This window comes from Notamacropus eugenii, chromosome 3 (assembly GCF_028372415.1).
Source record: "Notamacropus eugenii isolate mMacEug1 chromosome 3, mMacEug1.pri_v2, whole genome shotgun sequence".
Lineage (NCBI taxonomy): Eukaryota > Metazoa > Chordata > Mammalia > Diprotodontia > Macropodidae > Notamacropus > Notamacropus eugenii.
In genome coordinates, this window is record NC_092874.1 from 414,019,938 (window position 1) to 414,042,929 (window position 22,992).

Genomic DNA, 22,992 nt, shown 5'->3' on the forward strand with positions numbered 1-22,992 from the left:
ACACTCCTACTTTCAGTATGATTCTATATGGGGACTGTGTGCTACAATGGATAGGGAGCTGGAATCAAGTTCTGGGTCTACTTTAAACTACCTTTGTGATCTAAATCATTTATCTAAAATCTAAAATCATTTATCTCTATAAGTCTCAGTTTCTTCACTTGAAAAATTTAGGAGTTAGACTATATGACCTCTGAGGTCCTTACTAGATATGGACCTATGACTTCATGTTATATCTATAGAATCACAAAACTGTTATACCCCTCTTCCAAAGTTTATGATTTTCTGCTTCATCCATTTTTTATCTAAGGAGATCCTATCTATAAGTTAGACAATCTGGCCATGGGGTGAAGAGATGTACTCTTTCCAGTGTAACCAAGAGGAGAAACTGTCATAGGTAGAAGTCTGGTGTTCCTCTCCTGCCTGCCTCCAGCACTTACTACATCTGTGAATCTGGGTAACACTTCTAGCATCCCTGATCATCAGTTTCCTCAGATGTAAAATGGGTGGGTGGTTTTTATAACAGGACATGTCTTACATGACAGGTGTGAGAATCAAAAGAAATTATTTACATAAAGCACTTTGCAAACCTTAATGCATTATTTATACGTGAGCTGTTATTATTATTAGCCATTCAGAGTAAGAAATAGTCGTTTTCCACCAGTCTGTACTTCATCTTACACCAGAAATCTTTTCATCTTAAAAGACCTCTTCAGCCCTGGATTATGCGTTGTCTTCCGCTGAAGAATATAAACTCCCTGAGGGCCTAGACTGTCTTTTTAAACCTGTATTTTTATTCCCAGTTTAGCCCAACGACTGACACATTGTAAGCACTTAACCAAATGCTTAGTCATCGGAAGACTAGGCCCATTATGAAATTCCTTCAAGATAATTAGCCAGGAATGTGTGGGCTCTGGAAATCATATGGAAAAAGAATGAATGCTTATATTCTAGAATTTTGCCAGGAATCAAAGACAAGCTTACTGGCGTCTGGTCTACAGTCTCCTGTCTATTACTCTTTTAAGTCAGGACATCACACTTCTCCAATTCTGCAGAACATCTTTCAGATCCCTTCTTTCAAAGATCACATGAGTCAATTCTTTCAGTACCTGAGGATGTTGTTCAAATGGACCTGGTGACCTGAACTCAACAAAAGTAGTGAGGTGCTCTCATATCAGGAAATGGAAGACAGAGAACAGACAATCTTCATCCTTAACAAAGAGGCTAGCTGTTTAATTTAGGGTTAATCATGAGCCACTGATTCCTAGATTTGTATCTTCAGTCCACCCACTGACTAAAATATGAATCCCATACAGAACATCTGAGTCAATGGCAAGGTCATAAATAGAATTCCCAAGGACCTGACATCCACATACTTTGTGACCACTAGGAAATAATTAATTATCATTTGTAATTCCTGTGATCCTAAAAAAATTAGAATAATGGGAAATTGCACTGAAGAAGTTGTAACATCTACTCAAAAATTACTGAATGATCTGGATACTGTTCCACAAAAAAAAAAAAAAAAAAAAGAGAGAGAGAGAGAGACAGGAGATCATGGTCTAAGAATGTATCTATAAAAAAAGTAAATATATTAAAATTGCTTTATTAGATGGAATATATACGCATATATATGTACATATACATATAAACATAAAATGGAATATACATATATATTTATTAAATAAAATCGTAAGACTTGAGGTGGGAAGAAACCTCAGAGATTTAGTTCAATTCTTATGTTACAGATGAGGAAACTGAAGGTCAGAGAGTTGAAATGCCTTGGTCAGTAGTAAGCAATACAGTCAGGGTTTAAACCCAGGACCTCAGACTCTAAAGCTCCTCCCACAAGCACAATGCCTCTACTGTAACTTAAGGAAAGAAGTCATGTCAAGCCGCTAAAGGACTTTACCTCCTAGTTTTTATTTTTTAAACAAATTTCAGGCCTAGAGAGTTCAATGAAATGGACAGACAACTGAGATACTCATTTAAGTCCCTATAGCTCCCAGTATAAATGCAGCTTCTAATAGAACAGGTATAGGGCATGAAAGGGGATTTTATTTTTCTTCATAGGTATTGTCTGCTGGGGTGGGTTCCTGGATGTCAACTGGGAAAGAGATCTTTAGTTTCAAGAAATTTCTCAGATTTTCTGAGCTGTTTCCAAAATCTTATGGTGTATGATCTCAAAGCACCAAACTCAGTCTGACCTTACGAGCTGCTAGAGAGAATGGAACTGGTGCAAAAAGATGCACAGGGGTTCCTCTTTCTAATACAGACTACAAAAATCAAACAAGACTATATTTTATCAAAATGATCTCTCTATTCCTGCCCCACCTAACAGATGGCTAAGTAGCTTTCTAGGGATCAAAATCAATCCCTGGGTACATATTATTGGCTACCACAGAAGGGTTAAGAAGGTACAACTTGTTTCAATAAGATGCACACGTTAGTAGCAGATATATTTGTAATAAAAATGGTATCAGGATTTTAGAGTACAGTCCATCACTTAGGGAAACCATCATTCTCTCCATTCTCCATTATCTCCTGTCCACAGTAACTCGCTACAGGCAGACGTTAATGCATATGAGTTACTTAACTTCCTTTTCCTCCTACTCATGATAAATAAGTATCCGGATAACATCTGGCTCATACTTATCTTGGAATCTCACTCCCATCTCCCCTGCTGTTGTAGCTCTGTCAAATGCTCCCTTTTTGAACCTTAAAATCAACACACAATGCCTGAACATGATTCTTAGGTTTGGATTTTCTACTTTAAAAAAATCTGCATCACAGTTAGTGCAATTACATGATATATAATTAGTGCTGATGAGTAATTTCATACATTATGGTATAAATTACCACATTTCTTGCTCAATTTGAAAGATACAGTGGCAGTTTAGAATAGTGGATGAAATGCTACATGGCTCAGAGGAAGGGAATCTTGGTTCAAATCCTGCCTCTGGCTTTTACTTCTTCTGTAATCCTGGGAATGTCATCAATCAATAGGAAAAGGTGGATTAGAGAGGGGGAAGGAAACAATTATTAAGCACCTACTATATGCCAGGCACTTTGCTAAGCACTTTACAAGTATGTCATTTAATCTTCACAACAACTCTGTGAGGTAGGTTCAATTATCATCCCCATTTCATAGATGAAGAGACTGAGGCTGTCAGAGGCTAAATGACTTACGGAGGAATCACATAACTAGTAAGTGTTTGAGGCTGGATTTGAACTCAGGTCTTCCTAATTCCAAATCTAGTGCACTCTATCCACTGAGTCACCTCACTGCCTCAATCAACAACCATTTGTTAATTGTCTATGCAATGTGACAGGTCCTAGGGATACAAAGACAAAATTAAATAATCCTTGACTTTAAAGGAACTTATATTATAACAAGGGAGCTCACTTATACATCTAAGTATATGCCTACTATATGCAAAATGAATACATGGTCATTTTTTGGGTGATGCATTATATCTGAGAGCATTGGAAAAGGTTGGTCTCATGTGGTCGGAAGAGTTTATCTGAGCAGAACTTTGAAGGAAATTAGGGATTCTGTGAATTAGAAGGGAAGAAAGCGTGAATCCTGGGCATGGGGATAGGGATAAAGATGGAACAAGAGATGCATGAAGACAGGAGACTAGGACTGTCAGGAGTGAGTATGAAGGATGGCAAGAAGGCCTGGAATGTCAGGCTGGAAAGGTAGCTTAGAGGCCTACGGTGAAGGGATTTACAGGTTACTTAGCTTCCAGTAGCCCTCAGGCAATTCTCTAGATCTTAATGACTAAGTCATAGATGCATTTCACTGAGTTCTGCACTCAGACAGATCTACTTGGCAAGGGAGCCATTCAACCTCACGGAATCACAGACTCTTATTGTATTTGTGTTGAAAGGAAGAGGGAAGAAAGAGGCCAAAACTGGAAATCGAGATGTTATGGGCCAGGATGCCAGCAGAGCTGAGGAGGTGTGACTTAACCCCTCACATTGCCATGGCACCCCCCCCCCCCCAGTACCACTGCCAGCAAGGAAGTTGTGGGGCAGACCTTGGGCATTTTGGGATACCCTAACCCCAAGGTGTACCAATGCAGCTGGGGACCCCTTTTAGGCAATAAAGACATAGATTTTTGTCAGGAGACCTATGTTTTCATCTCCTTACCTAAGGCTTTTACCTACTTTTATATTCCAGAATTCCTTTTAACCACCTGGGCAAAGGTTATTAGGAAGATGATCGTTTGAACCCTTTGGCTCTGAGTTATCCATTTCACTGTATGTGTAATAGCAACCAGGACACAACAGCAACCAAGCTGAATGAAGTCTTAGCTCCTCCATCACAAAGAGTGTCTATAGCCCTGGACAAGTCATTTCACTTCCTGATCTCAGGTTCTCCGTCAGTAAAATGATGGGTTGAAGCTAGACGAACGTCCAAGTCCTTTTCAGCTCTAGCTCTCCATAATACAACTTTACCATGTCTGTTGGTCAAATCAGAGGAGGGTTCTTTTTAAAAAAATTTTTTTCTTTTTTATAAAAAAGAGAGATTAAAGAAAAATTTCCATGTCTCCTATGCTTGCAGAGTAAAAGAATCGAGAAACGAATATTTTCACCTCGGAGTATTTCAGAATGTATGATTAAAAGCTTAAATTTTTTTTCTTTTCACTGAACAAAGCATAGCCTTTGTTCAGGGGATACTCACAGGCCAGAGTGTTGGCATTATGAAAAACTCCACAAATATCCACAGCATGAAGCATCTACTACGTGCAGGGCACTGGGGACTCAAACATAACATTCTACACCATCAGTCATGCCTGCAGCCATGTGATTTTCCCACTATAAGCCTCAGCTCCTGTGAATAATCCTGGCATCATTTTTATACCCTACTTGCTGATGGTCTCCAGACTCACAATCAGAAAAGCAGACAACATGAAAAACTACTTTAATGACTCAACACAGGTGTGAAAAGAAACACAGGACATTTTTTCCTCTCATTAGATTCCGTTGCTTCGTTCCACCCCACCCCCACCCTCCCATACCCCACCAGCTTGATAGGAGCCTTCTATATGATAAGACTTTGATGGGAGTTAGAAAAATCTAAGTTCAAAATGTGTGTGGCTGTACTTTTTAAATATCTTTCCCCCAAACTGATTTATGACATAAACAAGCCACACATTAGAGACACATGTGGTTCAGCACTTGGGATATGTTTTCTTGACCTTGATTTATGAAAACATCAGGACCCCCAAAATAAACAGAGCTAATTTTAGCTCTTCCTGGGTATGACTATCAGGTTTCAGATGGATTAGTTGTGCTTGTGGAGACACTGACACCTTGTGGCAGGAGCAGCCCACAGCGCCAGCTCTGCCTTGCAAATCCTTGGAAAAAACAGCTAGTTTTTGTAAACGTTCAAATGTATATAGGTTCTGGGATGGGTCTGGCATTCAGGCCAGCAGGGGAATATTTCAAGTGGGACTTCCTTGACAGCTTATTTTTCCATAACTTTGCTCACAACTCTTAAAAGTACGGTATTCTATTTCTGAAGGATTTCCCTGGAGCACTCAGTTCCTCACACATGTCCCTCAGCAATCAGTTGACATACTGTCTAAGGTTAAGCTAGGCTCACTTAGAGAAACCAGTGCCCTCCAGCACTTACAAAGCTGCTATGGCGAAATATCTGTGGGAAGTGGAATAAAAATACCTTCCTTTACGAATATTAACAATGGAAATCAATTCCCAAATGCTAAGAATACTTTTATCTGCAAAAATACGATGCTTCCTGTTTACAAGATGCTTTTCTATAAGTGTTAGGATTTTCATATGAATTTTTTTCCCCAACAACCCTGAGAAATAGGAATTTAGAGTTGGGAGGAAGCTTAAAAATAGCCAATTCCAACTTCATTTAAAATGGGAAAACAGAGGCTCAAATCTGTTTACGACTTGCCCAAAGTAAGTAGGCAGAGCCAGGATTCAAGTTCAGCTCTTTTAGCTCCAAGTTCAACTCTCTTTCAACTGTACTGTAAGAAAGGTTGGGGGGGGGGGGGATCAATTCATATGTTCTTAGACAGGTTATTTGTTTGTTTGTTTTTCAAGAACAAAAGATTATCAAAATTCCCAAGAGATCTCAATTTTAAGAAGGTACATGAAATTGTCATGAATTAGAGTGTTAGCTAACATTTATGTGCTTTTAGGAGAGATAGCTAAGAAGTAAGTTGGAGAGCAGTTGCTGATGTACATTGATAGAGTTTCTTTATCAGGGGTTCCTAAACCAATGAAGTCATGGGTCTTGTTGTGTCCAGTTCTCCTCTGCCTACAAACAAACAATGAAATACTAAAACATGAGACAGCATGGCATAAAAGATAGAAAGCTTGCCAATCTGTAGGCGTTACCTGAATTCAAATCCATTCCAGGTATCTACAGGTTGAGTGAACTAGATCAACTATCTGTAGTCTCAGTTTCTTAAGTGATGAGATTTAACTTCCAAAGTACAAATTTACATAGGTAGCAGGCAGTTTTCACCAAAGGAGATACCTTCTCTGAAAAAAAATCATTGGGGCAGCCTTAAAGAGAATAAATGTTAATTCTGAGTCAAATGTATTATAATGTAAAGTTGTCTTTCTATGGGAGAAAATGAAAACTTATTAAACACTTATTACGTGCCAGGTACTGTGTTAAGCACATTACAAGTATCTCATTTGATCCTCACAATTATGGGAGGTAGGTGCTATTATTATCCTCATTTTACAGCTGAGGAAATTAAGGCAGAAATTAAGTGACTCTGGATCATGTTTGAACTTGGGTCTTCCTGATTCTAAGACTCAGCACTCTGTGCACTATGGTACCACCTAGCTGCCTCACAATTGATGCATGTATAACTTGTATAAACCCATTATACAAAGATGATCTGTGCTGGAGGTGACACAATTTGGAGGACATTAAGAGCTCAGTTCTCAAAAGAGCTAAAAGATGAAGAGTCATAAACATCTGGGAAAAACCCACAAAAAGGCAATCTAGTCAAGTTCAGTCTACTGACTCATATGCCTACCTTCTTAACTCTAAAAATAATTATTAGAATAATATACACACATTCAAGGGCATTTTTGATGTAAACATGAGAAAGAAACAGGCAGGCTTTTGCAAATTATTTTTTATGGCAGCCACCTTATCATACAGCAGACTAAAATAAAATCTATTAGCATTTTTTAAGGCTATGTGCCAGGCCCTATATGAAGTCCTGGTGATATAAAGAAAAAATAGTCACTGCCTCCAAGGGGCTTCCACTATAATGGGGGAAAGCAATAGTATATCAATTTATACAAGATACATACAAAGTAGATGGGAAGGTAACTTTAAAAGGGAAGGTGTTGGGGGTGTAAGCTCAGTTTTCATGTGGACAGTCTCGGGCAGGTAAAAGTGAGGACCTCTAAACCTCAGAGTTCTCACGAGGCCCCTCAGGGAACAGCTGGGGATTGAGGCATGAAACACGGGCTACCTCGTGCATTTCCACCTCTTCTCAGTGGGCCACTTGCTGGGGAGAGCATCCCACCCTTGAGATTGGGCCGTGGTCTGAGCACACCTGTTGTTAATTAGCTAGGGGCTGAGAGCAGGCACGGTATTCACGTGCAAACTATGTGGCAGGAGAGCTTAAGTAGGGACAGGAAAGCCTGAAGGCCCTCTTCTGGCTGCAGGGTCCCCTCCGGGGGCTCTTCTGACTGCGGGGCCCTTAGAGTGAAGAGGGTCCTTCCCCTCTTCCACTCCCATCCTCTTGCTGTATGATCCTTGCCCCTTGGGAGGAGGAGGATTCCTCTCTCCTGAGGAAGAATTTCACCCTGCATATGGATACATAACTAAGACCCTGAATGAAGCCTAACCCTTGTTTGACTCTGGAAAGTCTCTTCTCTCAATATGTTTATCCGGATGGCCACCGAAGACCTGTGAAAAGGTAAGAAGGCTCAGGTAGAGCTCATCGGCCTCTAGGCCGAACAGGAAGGCTATAGGGATCAGGAGAAGAGAATAAGCATTTATATCACAACTACTCTGTCAGGGACTGAACTAAGTGCTTTACAAATAGGTTTTAAAGATATTTTTATAAAAAGTCTCCTGTAAAAGGTGGTCAGGCAAACTAAGAGGCAACAGTGAGGAGGGCAGGCATTCTAGGTGTGGAAGACAGCATGTGTAAAGACAATAAGAGGGGAAATGGAGGAACATCAAGTGAATCAGTATGTCTTGCCCATAAAGTAGTGAAAAGGAGGAATGTATAGTAAGACTAAAAAGATAGGAAGGGACCAAGATATTTGGATTTAAAATACCCAACAGAGGAATTTATATTTGATCTTAGTGGTAAGAGGGCGAGAGTGGAGTTGAGTTGGGATGTGACATGGTCAGACCTATGCTTTTGACAGCAATGTGGAAGACAATCTGAGTGAGGAAGAACTGAGGGAGGGAGTTCAGTTAGGAAGCTACTACAGTGATCGAGGCCATTGGAGGATGAGGTGACAAAGGCCTACATCTAGGATTATAGATAGCTATGTAAAAGTGTAGAGAAGAAGACATATACAGGAGAAGTTGTGGTAGAAAGAAGATTCAGCAACTGATCAGATACATGGGGTAAGAGTGACAAGTGAGGACATACATGTCAGTATTGGGGAATACAGAGAATACAAGGATGCAAAACATTTCTTATTTGTTCATTATAAAATAATTATTTCATTCAACTGAACAAAATGCAGTCTTAAGATAACTAAAAGTTACTTGTTAAAGAAAACAGATAACTTTGGCCATACCCATCCATTTCAAATAAGGTATAAAACAGGAAAGCAGGGTATATACTCAAAAAGTGTTTTTGTTATGGATGAAGTCTAGTGCAGCCCAAATGGAAGAGGGATTCTCTATGGATGGGCAAGTTTTCCAGATAATATACTGATTGCAACCAGTCCTGGAATACTGCAGGACCTTCTAGATGAGATCCACAATAACCCAAAAGAGATTGATTTAATTAATCAGTCAGGAAAAACCAAGCAGATAAAGAGTGTTTAATGTCCAGACATGAAGTTATACGTACAGTGCACTGAGTTGGTCCAATATCTTATCCCAAGAATGCTGTAAGAGGGTCCAACCAGCATGTTTGACATTATAGAGGCACCAGGATACAACTACAGCAGTCCATCTACTATTCATTTTCCATTCATGGATCCCCTGGATCAGGGGTGGGGAACCTGTGGCCTCAAGGCCACATTGTCCTCTAGGTCCTCAAGTGAGGCCTTTTGATTGAATCCAAGCTTCACAGAACAAATTCCCTTAATAAAAAGACTTGTTTTGTAAAACTGGGACTCAGTCAAACGGCTACATCCAAGGTTCCCCACTCCTGCCCTGGATGATATCCTTTAAGGCACTTCTCACACACGTCATTATTTATAATGTATTTCAACTTATTTATATCCATCATACATCTTCCCATCAGCCTTTCACTGACTAGCATTCTGTACCCTTGTTGTGTCCATGTCACTTAGATCCTGAGTTCACGAAATTACTCAAGTAGCGCAGTACCTTCATGCCCATTTTAAAAGACCTAAGTTACCTAGTACAGGTTACTGGAGAGGACACTGGACTAGGAGTCAACAGGTCTGGGTTTAAGATCCAAGAAGACAGAATAGTACAGTGAAAAGGCTACTCACTGGCTCTGCAGTCAAGAGGACCATCTCAGACACTTAGTATATTTTCTGATGTGGAAAAGGTTATAACCTCTCATCGGGTAGATGACTTTTAGAATCTCTTCCAGTTCTACATCAGTGATCCTATGATCTGTCATAATGAGGGAAACTTTGGGCAAGTCACTTAACTTTCCTGGGTCTCGTTCTCTATAAGTAAAATGAGAGGGTTGGAAGAGATAATCTCTAAGGTTGGCTCCAGTTTAAATATTCTATTATTTACTTAACTATGTTGCCCTGAAGTCACTTAACCTGTCTTCTTGAGTTGCATATTTTCCAGAAGAGGGCTAAGTATACTATCTGAAGTCACTCAGATAATTCACTCCAGTATTAAAAACAGCCCAACTTTATAGACACCAGGTCATCCACTTAATTTTCTTCCTATTAGGGAGAAAAAGGAATGGTTCCTGGACCATGCAAGGACAATCTATATCATGAATAAAGTTCATAAAATCATATGGGAATGGATATTTCAAGTGTTCATTTAGTTATAAAAACATCACCACATTACAGATTAACACTTAGGTCATTTGTAATTATTAACACATATTATATTAATGTATATATAGAAGGCACTTTGAAGGCCACTAAAGATTCTCTTGGGTTTGACTGAGTGAGCATTTATCAAACCACTATGATATGCCAGATGTTTGAGATATGAAGACAACTGAAGCCCCAGTCCCAAAGGACTGTATATAACTCATAGTGAGCTCACTTTATTGACATGGGAAGTTTAAAAATATAAAAAAAATGTAAGTATATGCTTGAACCAGCCCAGATTGCAGGCTTCAAAATTACTTGAAATTTCAAACGTAACAAGAGGTATTTGAGCATATGCTATTTACAAAATTCAATACGAAACTTATGCTACTGATTATTATAATAAAGATCTCTACCTATAATTATCACCACACATAATCAGTTATAATTATCACCACACATAAAATCAGGTTGTCACTTTGGGATGAGAGCAAATGAAGCCACAAACAGCGATGAAGTTAGACTGAACATTCCTGCAGAGAGGAGCTATCAAATACTGGGGTTGCACATCTTGGTAATAAAATACAAAAATAAAATATAAGAAGTCTGATAAAATTCTTTATTAAGTTTGCATTTCTTATAAATAATGTACAGAATAGAAGTTCTTAATCTAGGAGGGTACAGATCATCAAGGGATCTGTGTATAGATTTCACGGGACCTATGAATTTGGAAGGGATGACCTTTCACTGAAATTTAGCAATTCCTTCAATTATTTAAAAAGAAGAGAAATTGTGAAAAAAGCTTTGCCAGACTACAAAGGAGTCTATGACACACATAAAAATTAAATCTCTGGTACTGAGGAAGTAGTTTGGGAACAGGATTCCTGCCCCTGATATAATAAGTTCCTAGGACCTTCCCTAGCTAAGGTCCTTCTTATTCATAATGATGGGGTAAACTTTTAGTACATTATTCCTCTTGAGGGATAGACAACCATTATGATTGTCAAGTTTTAAATACATTTAGCTATTCTGTAATAGATTTCCATCCTCTTTGTTTTTAGCAGGGCTAACTGCCTAATAATACTGTCTACGAAAATACTGCCACAGCTACAATGGTAACAAGAAGATGGTTGCCCCCATCCAGTTGTTACCTCTATAATATAGTTCAAGATTTGAGTCTTATGTTCAAACGTACTTTCAAATGAAACAAATCATGTTAGGAAACCTAGCCCTAAGATAAGCCAAGGATAACATTGGCTTCTGAATTTCATGTCTTGAGTCTGAAATTTAGAATTCCAATCAAACAGGAAGCTAATACATTTCATTAAAATAGGATAGTGTCAGAATGGGTTGAGAAAGGTCTGTCTTTGCTGTGGTTTTCATGAAAAATCTAAAATAATGTTGCCCAAGTAAATGAGAGTATAAATGGATGGGGCAGTGAAATAAATTAGTCTTGTACATTGTAATTTTACACTTTTCGGAGTGGTATTCTATGACTGAGTTTCTCTTGGGGGAAACAGGGGGAGAATTCAGAGGCATACATATAAAGTAAGTATGACACTTGAAAAAAATTCAGGAATTCAAAGGAGATTATAACAACCGGGTGCACCTGTCAATAAAATCTGAGGGCTTTCCCAAAAGACTTTGCTAAGGTCCTGCAAACTGAGGCTGCTATAAATAGCAGGACAATTATGATAAAGAATGAAAAATTATCCCTTATTTGGTGGTTTTGTCTATATGATGCCAGACACACTGGGTTCCTTTTGTGTTTTGGTGCTATGATGAAACAGGACCTTCTATGTTCTAGCCTTGCTCACTCTTCTTTGGTGAAAGCTCTCTCTATGTTTTAAAATGGTGCTATAGAAATGTAATATTTCTTTTCATCCTATAGATTTAGTTCAACACTACCTTTTACAACAGCGCAATTTAAAAGCACATATGATCATTTACTATAAAGAAATAACTTACCTTTAAATGCTTGTTACTGAAAAGCATCTTACATAACGAATGACTGATTTCTTAAAATGTTTTAAAATAAGAAAATGTTCTAGTAAGACAACTGACTATTTTTTACTAGCCTTAGTAGAACTCCATTTGGAAGAAATTGCATCTAAATGTTAATGGTTATAAGTGGAGACCTCAAGAATCACATGCTAAGGTTCCCCCAATATATTTGTAGTCCCAATCTCTCTCCTGAGCTATAATTCTGCATCAGTAATGGATCTCTTAGAACACTGCATCCTACAGGTGCTCAAACTCAACTTCTGTTCAAACCAGAATTCATTCTTTCCACCATAACCTCCTTTCTTCCAAACTTTCTTATTCTTATTCAAGGGACCACTAGAATCCCTCCAATTACCCAAATTTCAGCTTCAGAGTTATCATTTAGTTTTCCCTCACCTTTCATTCCTATGTAATCAATTGTCAAGTGTTGTCTATTCCATCCTTACACCTGTAGCACATCCATCCCCTTCTCGCCATTTACAGTCATTAAACTCAGTTCAGGTCCTCAGAACCGCCTGCCTGGACCACTGCGTAGCCTCCTAAGTGATATCCCGGCCAAGGGCCTTTCCTGTTTCCAATTCATCCTCCACACTGCTTCCAGAATGGTATTCCTGAAGCATAGGTCTGGCCACATCATTTTCCTGCGCAAAAACTCCAATGTATGTAATAACGTTAGGTTCAAATACAAATTGCCTTTGTTTGCCACTTAAAGCAATTCCTCAATCTTGCCTCCAGCCTACCTTTTTCACAGTCTCTCCCTGGTTCAGCCAAACTGTCCTTCTTGCTGTTTCTTATCCCCAAAGTTTCATGTCTCCAAGCTTTTACACACAATGCCCCACTATGCATGGAATGCAGTCCTTCCCCACCTCTGCTTCTTAGAATCCCTATTTTCCTTCAAAGCTTAGTTCAAGTGCCACGACCTGTGAGACCTTTTTCTGATCCTTATGACTTCCGCATTAGAATTTATGTTGTATTCATCTGTGCATATTTTGCATTTATTTATATGCATACACACTATCTCCCTTCAATAGAACACAGGCTTTTTGAGGGTGGGAATTCTTTCATTTTTGTGTTTATATCCCCAACACCTAGCACAGTGCCTGGCACAGAGAATTCATTTAAGAAATGCTTTTTAATGATTAATTTGTAAAAGGTAAATGATAATTCAGTGGTGCTTTTCTGCTTCAATGGGTAACTAATCTCACTGATGTAGGCATTCTTTCTCTATGTGTCTGCACGCATGCCTGTCTTTCCTGATAAAATGTAAACTCCTTGAAAGAAAAAAGTAAATTCCTTGTTTTGCTTTGTATATCTCCAGCACCCAACATATTATAGTGAGTATTTAATAAATGCTTGTTGATTGACGGATTGATCGCATCCTCTGTGGTTCTTGTTCATGCTTTTCCATAAAACCTCCAAGAACCACACCCAATATACAGAATGATTTTCCTCTTGATCTTCAAACATTTCATGGGTTCCAGTGCCCTCTTGCTCTTGCCACATGATCAGCATACCACCTTTTCTGATTACATTTCCTAGATGTTATCCTTTATGCAATCAAACTCAATAAAGCTAGATTTTGATTGGTCCAAATAATAAATACCATGAAATGTCTGCACGTATTCACATTCATACTATTCAAAATTACAAAAGCTTTGTTGTTTTCTCATTTTCAGTCACATCCAACTCTTTGTAACCACTTTTGGGTTTTTTTTGCAAAGATACTAGAGTAGTTTGCATTTCCTTCTCCAGCTCATTTTACAGATGAGAAAACTGACGCAAACAGGGTTAAGAGACTTGACCAAGGTCACACAGCTAGTGAGTGTCTGAGGTCAGATCTGAACTCAGGTCTTCCTGACTCCAGGTCTGGCACTCTATTTACTGCCTAGCTGCCCCAAACAACAAAAATGTATAAGTACATAAAATATGGTAACTGGTTCCAGCCCAATGGAAGTACGCAATAGAAATCTGAATAATGAGATCATCTTCTGAGTTTGCTTATTTGCACTAACTGGGACCCAACTATAAATAAGTAAAACAAAGAAAGTTAGATTTCCTAAATGAGCAATTCTGAACTGGCCAAGTGATGAGAGAGGGGTGGGGGAGGAACATGTTCATAAGCTGAAACTCACATACCCAAGAACTTTCATAGTTACTTTTGGCTTTCATTTCCATTAAACATAATGAATAGAACCTGCTGTTCCAAAAATACTTCTGAATCTTCCCGACTCTAATATAGTTTGGACAGGTCAACAGGTGCTGACCAAGCGTTTAGGTCTTTTTGTTAAGGAGTTATGCAACCAGAATGATTACTGATGACACTGCTGAAAAGCTAACAATATAGGGCAGCGTGTGTGTATGTGTGTGCTCACATGTATGCTCCTATATGTGTACAATGGGTACCAAACGTGGATATTTTAACTTAAGAACCTGTAGCATAGACTATGAGGTGAGCTGTAGCTTTAATTTCCTTTTACTCAATTACAGCAGCCAGTCCTATAGGTATGGTTAGCTATAAGCACCTATGAGCAGGGTTAGTACTCACATTAAAGTTCTTTTCAGTGGTTGACTTTAAAATATCCTCATCACTGTCCACTCTTAGCATCCCATGCTGCTCAGCCTGGAACACAAGTAAGTTACCCATAAAATCAGGTGAAAAAAATTTTAAGACCTCAAACAGTCAAGCAAAACAATCAGCAAAAAGATTAAAAGTCCAAGAGTCCCCAAATCAACACAAATCCAGATTCTCTTATGAGTTTCTTGGGGACCAGCTATGAATAAAGGGTGATGTTACAGATACTGATCTCCCCAAAAGTTAGGGCACTTACTTGGTTAATGTATTAAAATCCTGAACCCAAGAAAACTGACTCTTTGGCATCTCACTATATTGCTTTAGCTAGCTGTGTTTAGCTTTCTATTTTTCTTCTTTGCACATGAAGGAGTATCTTACTTGGCTATGAGTTGGACTAGATGTCTCTGAAGTTCCAGAAATTTCTTTTCTGCTCTGCTGACTCTGGAAACTTTTTCACAGAGAGGGGGGATTTTTTTTGATTTATATCATCTTTCTCAAGAATTTAATTATCATTGACAGTCAAGGTTTCAGTTTTTCTATGTTAACATAGATGCAAGATAAATTCAGTAAGAACAAACATATATGTATTATATGAGTTTTTACTTAATTTTTATATGACAACATGGTGAATTTAATGGATTTTTTCATTCAATTGATCCTTTTTTAGAAGTCACAAAGGGATTGCCACATCATGTAAAAAATAGCTTTACTCTTGGGGCTACAATTTTTTTTTTAAGAAAACTTAAACACTTTATTTTGTAAATTACCTAAGTTTCAAGTCTTCCCTTAAAACCAGCTCAACATTTCAAATTAAAAAATAAAAATAGCTGACTGGTTCAACTGAAGAGTTTGACTGCTTTTAGCATATGGTCCATTTTTCTGATATTAGGATACTGAAAAATCTCATGAACAACTCATATCACTATACACATGATGAGCGTATGTTATTTTGGTAATTACAATGATATAGTATGAGAATTAATGGTGTCATAGCCACTTAAAAAAAAGACACCACACTTTAGAACCTTTTATAATAGTGGAACAAAACAAGAGAGCATAAGGAAATTTAGGGCCTTAGTGAAAAAAAATTGGCTGATCCATCTAAGAGTGAGTTTTCCTAGTTATGCTACCACATGACTGACGTAATTGTGGTAAGACGAGTAAGGTGACAGAAACTCACCTAAAAAGCATGGAGGGAGTTGTAGCAGTTAGAGGATTGACCTTACAGCCAGGAGACTGGGGTTTAAGCCCTGAACTTTCCTCTGTCTAGTTATGTAACTTTGGGCAATGGGAATTCATTTAAATTCACTGGACCTCAGATTCAATTCTTCCACCTGTAAAATGAGGATAATATTTAAACTCACCACCTGATAGTGAGTTTGAGCAAGGGTTTTGGAATTCTGAAAGCAATGTTGGCAGTTAAACTGAGATATTGGATCCAAAGTGCTTTTAAACTTTCCAAGTATTATATGACTGAGCTATGATGATTATCATATTCAACCTTCTTTACAGAGTGCAAAATATTTTTTGTTCACCCAAAACCAGTCAACACACATACACAAAAAAAGGCCCTGACACAAAACCAGAGAGTAAAAATAGTAGGAAATTATAAGTGTAAAGGGAGGGGACCAAAGAATCCAAACATCAGGAAAGGATGAAACAAACGAACAGAAGGCGGCTAGCATTTAGATAGTGCAATACAAAAGCAGAAGTATGCTAGAGCCAGCTTGAACCAGCTCACAAAAACTGAATGGGAAATTTTCAGTGTGAGTATTTACACCTTGGCAAAGCTATAAAGCAGGGCTCGATTTGTTTTATTGATTGTCTAAACTTAAGACTGACAGAGACAATGTTAATCATGCAAATTAAATTTGGAAGGATGCTGCCTTTACCTTTTTGCCTCTAGAATCTAGCTGTTAAATACTTATCAGCACACCGTTAGTTATATGGTTTGCAAAGCCCTTTATATATATTATCTTATTCAATCCTCACATCAATCCAGGGAAGCAAGTATTTTTAAACATAACCTTAACCCATTTTACAGATAAAGAAACCAAAACCAAGAGGAGTTAGGTGACTTGCTCAGGGTCACACAGTTAAGGGTCTAAGGCAGGATTTGAATCCACTGTGACACCTCTCTGCCTTCCACTCCCTCCCCACAACCAAAAAGGCAAATGAAGGTTGATTCACTAAAAGTAAGAGCAATTCTAATGAATGAAAAAAAACAAAGTCACAATTTAAACAAAAATAATAAGGGAAGAAAAATTAATTAGTAAGTTGTTTTGTTATTATTGTCACTCTTCAGTCATGTCTGACTCTCTGTAACCCCATTTGGGGTTTTCTTGCAGACATAGGAGTGGTTTGCCATTTCCTTCTTCAATTCACTTTACAGATGAAGAAACTGAGGTAAGCAGGGTTAAGTGGCCACAGTCACACAATTAGTAAGTGTCTGAGGCCAGATTTGAACTCAGGAAGACTAGGTCTGGTACTCTATCCACGATGCCATCAAGCTGCCTCTTAGCTAATTAGTAAGGAATACCAGAAATACTGCAAGTGGAGAAAGCTAAAGAGAACTTAATAGAAAGATTAAATAAATATTAGTTTTTACAAAATTGTCTTTGCTATCCCTTCAGTTCTCTTCATGTCATAGTTATTTCTCCCAAAACAATAAGGAGGAGAATTAGAAGTATTCTAATTCTCCCATCCCTTAGTCAACATATATCAACAAACCAGAGGCCTCAGTGAAATAAACTATGACTTTATTTTGGTCGTTACAAGTATTTTTAGTGTCATGCTATTCAAAACCTCAATTGCTTATCATTAAGAAAGCCAAATAAACATCCCACAGATCAAGGAAGTTTTTTTTTTTATATTCTCCTTTGGTCTTTTTTTTAATGATGAAAACTGGGAATAAATGAAAACATAATATTAAAAGAAAGGAATACAAGTTATATTACCTACAGGTCACACATATGTACCAGATAGTTTCGTTTCTTAGTCAAGAAAGCATTAATAGCTTTGAACAATCCATAAATGATACCACAAAATAAATGTGTTCCTTACGTAACAATTAAATCAGTTTTCTTCTATCAGACATCTAGGGTGTGAGCATGTTTACTATGAAAGGCTTCCCAATGATATTCCCAAAATATCAAGTTTAAAAAATCTAATATTATAAAGAAAAATAAATTATATAGGCCATATTCCACATGATAGTGGAAGAACTTGGTAGGGAAATATACCTCACTAATCAAATTTGTAAGGTCAAGAAGATGTAGGTGTCAGGAGCTGAGCTGGTTAAATTCTCCTTCCAGGGGTGGGGAACCTGTGACACACTGGAGGACCTAGAGGGCCACAGGTGGTTTTGAAGCTGCAGGTTCTCCACCCCTGTCCTTGATGGCTGGAGTCAAAAATCAAGGTCTCTGGAGTGTTGTCGTCATGTTCCCCAGTTTCACAATATAAAGAGAAGGGGGTGAATCTTATACAAGCTCTATTCTAACACATAGGTGAAAAACAAGATTTTTTCAGACCTGGGGTTATTTCTAAAATCATAAATGCACTGATCTGCCAGTCACACTTTACAAATTAGTGATAAGCTAATGTATACCTCGAGGAATTAATTTTCTGAAAAGTAAATACTCTTTTTGAAAATAAGAAAATATTTGACACACTATGTTACTTCTGTCCAAGGAAAAGCAGCTGTTATTACCTTATTGCTTCTTTTACTGACTTTGAAAAACCCCAGAAACTTCTTCTTCTCTTTGTCCATGGCATCACTGCTCAGTGATTTTCTATAGGTTTCTGAAAATAATTAAATTGGTGACAGTTATTTCTCACTGGCAAATCTTGAAGATGTAGGACTTCAAAAAATTTCAAGTTTTTATGACACAAGCTTAAGAGAAAAAGAAAAACATGAAACAACAAACGGTATTAAATGAGCCTAGCTTCCATTAATAGTTTAGTGATAGCTGTCTACACCCTTAAAAATCTATTTAGGAATGAAAAAAAAAACCTAAGTGGGATATTTTTCCCTGCAAGTTAGACATCTTAACAAATTTTTAAAGAAAGGCATTTTGGGGATAGGTGGGTGGGGGTGTACATGCTCTGAATAGATATTTCTCAGGCCCTAAGGACTATAAGAGCAGTGTAATAGGTGCCATGCTTCAGGAATTAAATATGGGATCAAAGAGGCTTAATTATATGAGGTACAACAACACTTTCTATTTGAAAAAAAATCTGTTCTTCAGTTTAGAGAACAACACTGATGGTATCAGAAACTCTGAAATTAGAAACTTTCATGACCTACATTACCAGATCCATTACCAAATCTCTTCCCTGATCTCCTTCAGTCTGGGCAGTTTTTCTTCCATGATTATATTCTCTGGTAGGCTCTCTCTTTCTCTCTCAGGAAAGTAGGGGAAAGACGTGCTTCCAATACCTTCTAGCTTTTGTGCATCACACTTGGATAATCCTTGTCAAAAGTAACCACATTTAAAAATCTTAAGCATTCCAAATTCCAGTTGCCTTTGACTAAAGATTTTAGCTATCCAGACTCTCTGGACATTGTTATTTGATATTCTCTCTAATAATGTCAAAGGCATATACAAGTCTTACCATTAACATTAATGCTAAATGTGCACAACGAAGATGTCAGTATCTAGATTGGTAAGGCAAAGAACCTCGAGCTATTCCAACAGGTGAGCTGGTTAAATTCCTTCTTAGACCTTGATGGCTGGAGCTCAAATCAAGTGGTCTGGAGTGATGAGGACAGGTTCTCCATTTTCATCGTTTATGCCATTTTATAAAAATCCCCTATTAATAAGGTATATATTTCACCAAAAAATCAAACCTCTATATTGTTATAGATCACACTCTGAAAGTGCTTTTTTAGTCATCATCATCTGAGTCTCACAATTATCCTAGGAGGTGGGAAGAGCAGTTATTACTATTCTCATTGTATTGATGGGTAAACTAAGGCAGGCAAGACAAAGGAAGAGGAATTGGCTTTCCTTGCAGGCAGCTTGTCTCTCACTGCATGTTTATGGCAACCACAGCTCTAGTCCATTGGTTGGAGATTATTATGTTATAAAGTAGGATGTTGAAGAGGCTACCTCCCCAAACAAGGTTAAGAATTATTTTATTCCTGTGTCTCCTCACTCCAGAATTCATGCCAAGAATTAGAAGTGTTATGGGCACACAGGAACAAGATTGTTAGCAAAGTCAAAGTTTACGAACAGGCAAGAGGAAAGATAGGCTGAGGAAAATGTGTACCTTCCTAAAAACATTAACTGAATAGCATTAGATTAATGTTTTCAGTGAAAGCTCCTAATCTCAGATATCTATGTACAACTCCTCAAGGAAGTCAGTAGTCTTTACGTAAACTCACCTAAAGGAAAAAAGTTAACTTAAATTCCAGTATCTCTTTCAAAGTTCTTTGATCACAACCCTGTCCAAATTCTCCAGGATACACAAAGACAGAAGAGCTGTGTCACACAAAAGTTTTATGAAATATAAATTTATGAAATGTAAATTATACTAACACCTTATTGGAATTGTGTAGTTGGAATTATTATTTAAAAACAACTTTAATTATTGTATTGGACCAGTAAGTATAGGGAAATCTCAACGAGGAAACTCCTACCAATACATATCTGCCTCTCTCCAGCAACTTGTAAGCTTAAAGAATTGGTTGGAACCATTGAGGTTGCATCTTGTCCATCAGGTGTTAGAAGTGGGTCTGGCCAGTTTTTCCTGCTACTGAGGGCTACTTTCTATACTATATACTATGCTTCCTCTCAAATGCAAAATAACTGTATTAATTTCAAAAGGCAGAACAGTGTAGTGGATGGAGGTGAGGGACTCAAGATCAGGAAGATCTCAGTTCAAGTCCTCCTCGCTTGTGTGATCACAAGTCACTTAACTTCTTTGTGCTCTAAGTACCTCTCTAAGTTATAGAGAGGGTACCAAGCTGCCTTGGTAGAAAAAGGTTTCACATCTGTGAGTTTCCTATGCCAGAGAAGTCACAACTTTATTCTTCACCTCCATTTTTATCTAAATACAGGATCAAAGTTTAGAGAGGGAAGTCTTACAGTCTTAAGAGTCTAGCCCAGCCCTCTCATTTTAAAGATGTGGAAAACTGAGGTCCAGACAACGTAAATGACTTCCCTAACATTACACAGTATGCTAGGTTTATCACTGGCACATAGTAGGCTCTTAAAAAATATCAATTGATTAATCAAACTAAACATGTGACTTTATTAAAATTGGATGATACACTATATAGTTCAGGTCTATCTACACACACACACACACACACACACACACACACACACACACACACACACACACACACACACACCCCACTCCTGACATTTTCACTAGTCTGAAATGCTATCCTTCCTCATTTCCTGGCTTCCCTCACTTCCTTCAAGTCCTAGCTAAAATCCAACTTTTTCCAGGAAGCCTTTCTGGATCTCTCTTAATTCTAGTGCCTTCCCTTTGTTGACATTTTCCAATTCATCCTGCATATAGATAGCCTGTTTGCAAACTGTCTTTCCCTTTAGATTCTGAGTTACTCAAGAACAAGAATTGCACCTTATTTTTCTTTGTAAATCTGTCACTTAGCACAGTGCCAGGTACACAGCAGGTGCTTAATAAATGTTTACTGACAGACAAAATAATTACCATGAAAACATACTTTTTTGCTCGGTCACCTACCTCCATAGAGGGTCACCCATTTATCCATCTAAAGAAATTACCAGTGGGAAAGGATGGGATGATTAAGGGTTTGTCTCTTTAGAGAAAGGAGATGACACCAGAGGGTCAAGCAGCCAGAAGACCTTTTGGGTCTGGGTTAGCCCAGCGGTAAAAGCTCAGTCACTTTCTAGCTCCAGAAACAGCATATATTTCCTACTGCAAAAGATATTTTGCTCTATCCTCATAATCACCCTCTGCTTGATACATTCCCCATATCTACGAATTGCCTAAAACTCCACAAGATTCTGGCCTCAGCTGAGCTAAGGCAATAAAATTGACTTTGTCTGTTTTAATTTAGGTTAACAATTTTGGCTCCAGAAGGAGAGGTGCAATATGGGAGAAAGTAACTTCAGATTTTCCTTGTGGAGTCTGAGATGGCCATACTGACCCAGATTTCACAGGACATTCAATGTCTAGGAAACTGCAGAAGTAATTAACTGTATGGAGTGAAAAGTAAACTGGTATGTACTTGTATATTATTAATTCAAAATTGATAGTAAATTGAAGAAGGAATAGTCAGAAGGGTAAACTTTTCTCTGTATGTGATAAAAATCCAATGCAGGCCAGACTCAATGCATTGTATGCATTGTAATTGCAAATGTATGCATTTATACATACAGCCCTGGTCACTTTCCTGAGTTTCAGTCTTTCATCACCAGCTGCCTATCAGACATCTTCACTGGATGTCCCATAGGCTTCTCCAGCTCCATTTCTCCCAAACTTTCTCCTCTTTCTTAAGGACACCTCCATCTTTCCAGTCTTCTTTCACTGAAAGCTTTGATTTACCCTCGAAAGACCTAATATTTACGTTCAACATATTCTGACTACTTATACCTGTCTGTCCCAAGAGAACAAAATCTCCTTAAAGGCAGGGTTGATTTCAATTTCCCCCCCAATACCTACAAAGTCCCTGACAAGTAGAGCGTACTTAATAGTGGCCTGCTGATTAACTGTGTGCATGTGGAAGTAACAAAAACATTGTATAATCAAGAGTTCTGTAACTAATTCAGAGTGCTCACTTTCCCAGTGAATTGACCTGAATTAGTGAAGAGGTAGTTTGTAGTGCATTTTTATATCTGGAAATTCATATCTACCCTTAGGTTGACACAAAGCAATTGTGTGTGTATGCGTGTGTGTGTGCACATAGTTAAACAGACTCTACTTTTTAAATTGGTCAAAATGTGTGAAAGTAGGAAGATTAACTGTGGCCTAGGCACGCAGCATTGACATACACTATTTACCCAAAGATTATAGGGTGCTTTTGCTGAGACTAAAACCATGGTTTTCTTTTTGATCAAAGAATTTTAGTGCTGGAAGAAATTTCACACACCCTCATTTTAGAGATTAGGAAAGCAAAGTTTTGAGGGACAAATGACTTATTTGACTTACACACAGGGAATAAATAGCAGCCCCAGAATTCAAACCCAGGTTCTCTGCCTGTAAATTCAGTCCCCTTTGTTATATCAACAGGCCTCTTCTCTCCTTTC

General features: G+C 38.1%; 1 protein-coding gene across 14 annotated transcripts in view; it reads right to left on the bottom strand.

The window, feature by feature from the left end:
• COBL (cordon-bleu WH2 repeat protein) overlaps nucleotides 1-22,992 on the bottom strand; it is a 346,611-nt gene that overhangs the window by 187,913 nt on the left and 135,706 nt on the right. For 11 of the 14 annotated variants that reach the window (XM_072598182.1, XM_072598180.1, XM_072598174.1 and 8 more), the window contains 2 exons: nucleotides 18,459-18,550; nucleotides 14,723-14,797 (listed from right to left, as the gene is read on the bottom strand). In XM_072598182.1, coding sequence (XP_072454283.1) covers nucleotides 14,723-14,797; nucleotides 18,459-18,550 — 167 coding nt within the window. The remainder of the gene's footprint in view (nucleotides 1-14,722; nucleotides 14,798-18,458; nucleotides 18,551-22,992) is intronic. The other 3 variants (XM_072598183.1, XM_072598181.1, XM_072598187.1) reach the window with 1 other exon arrangement.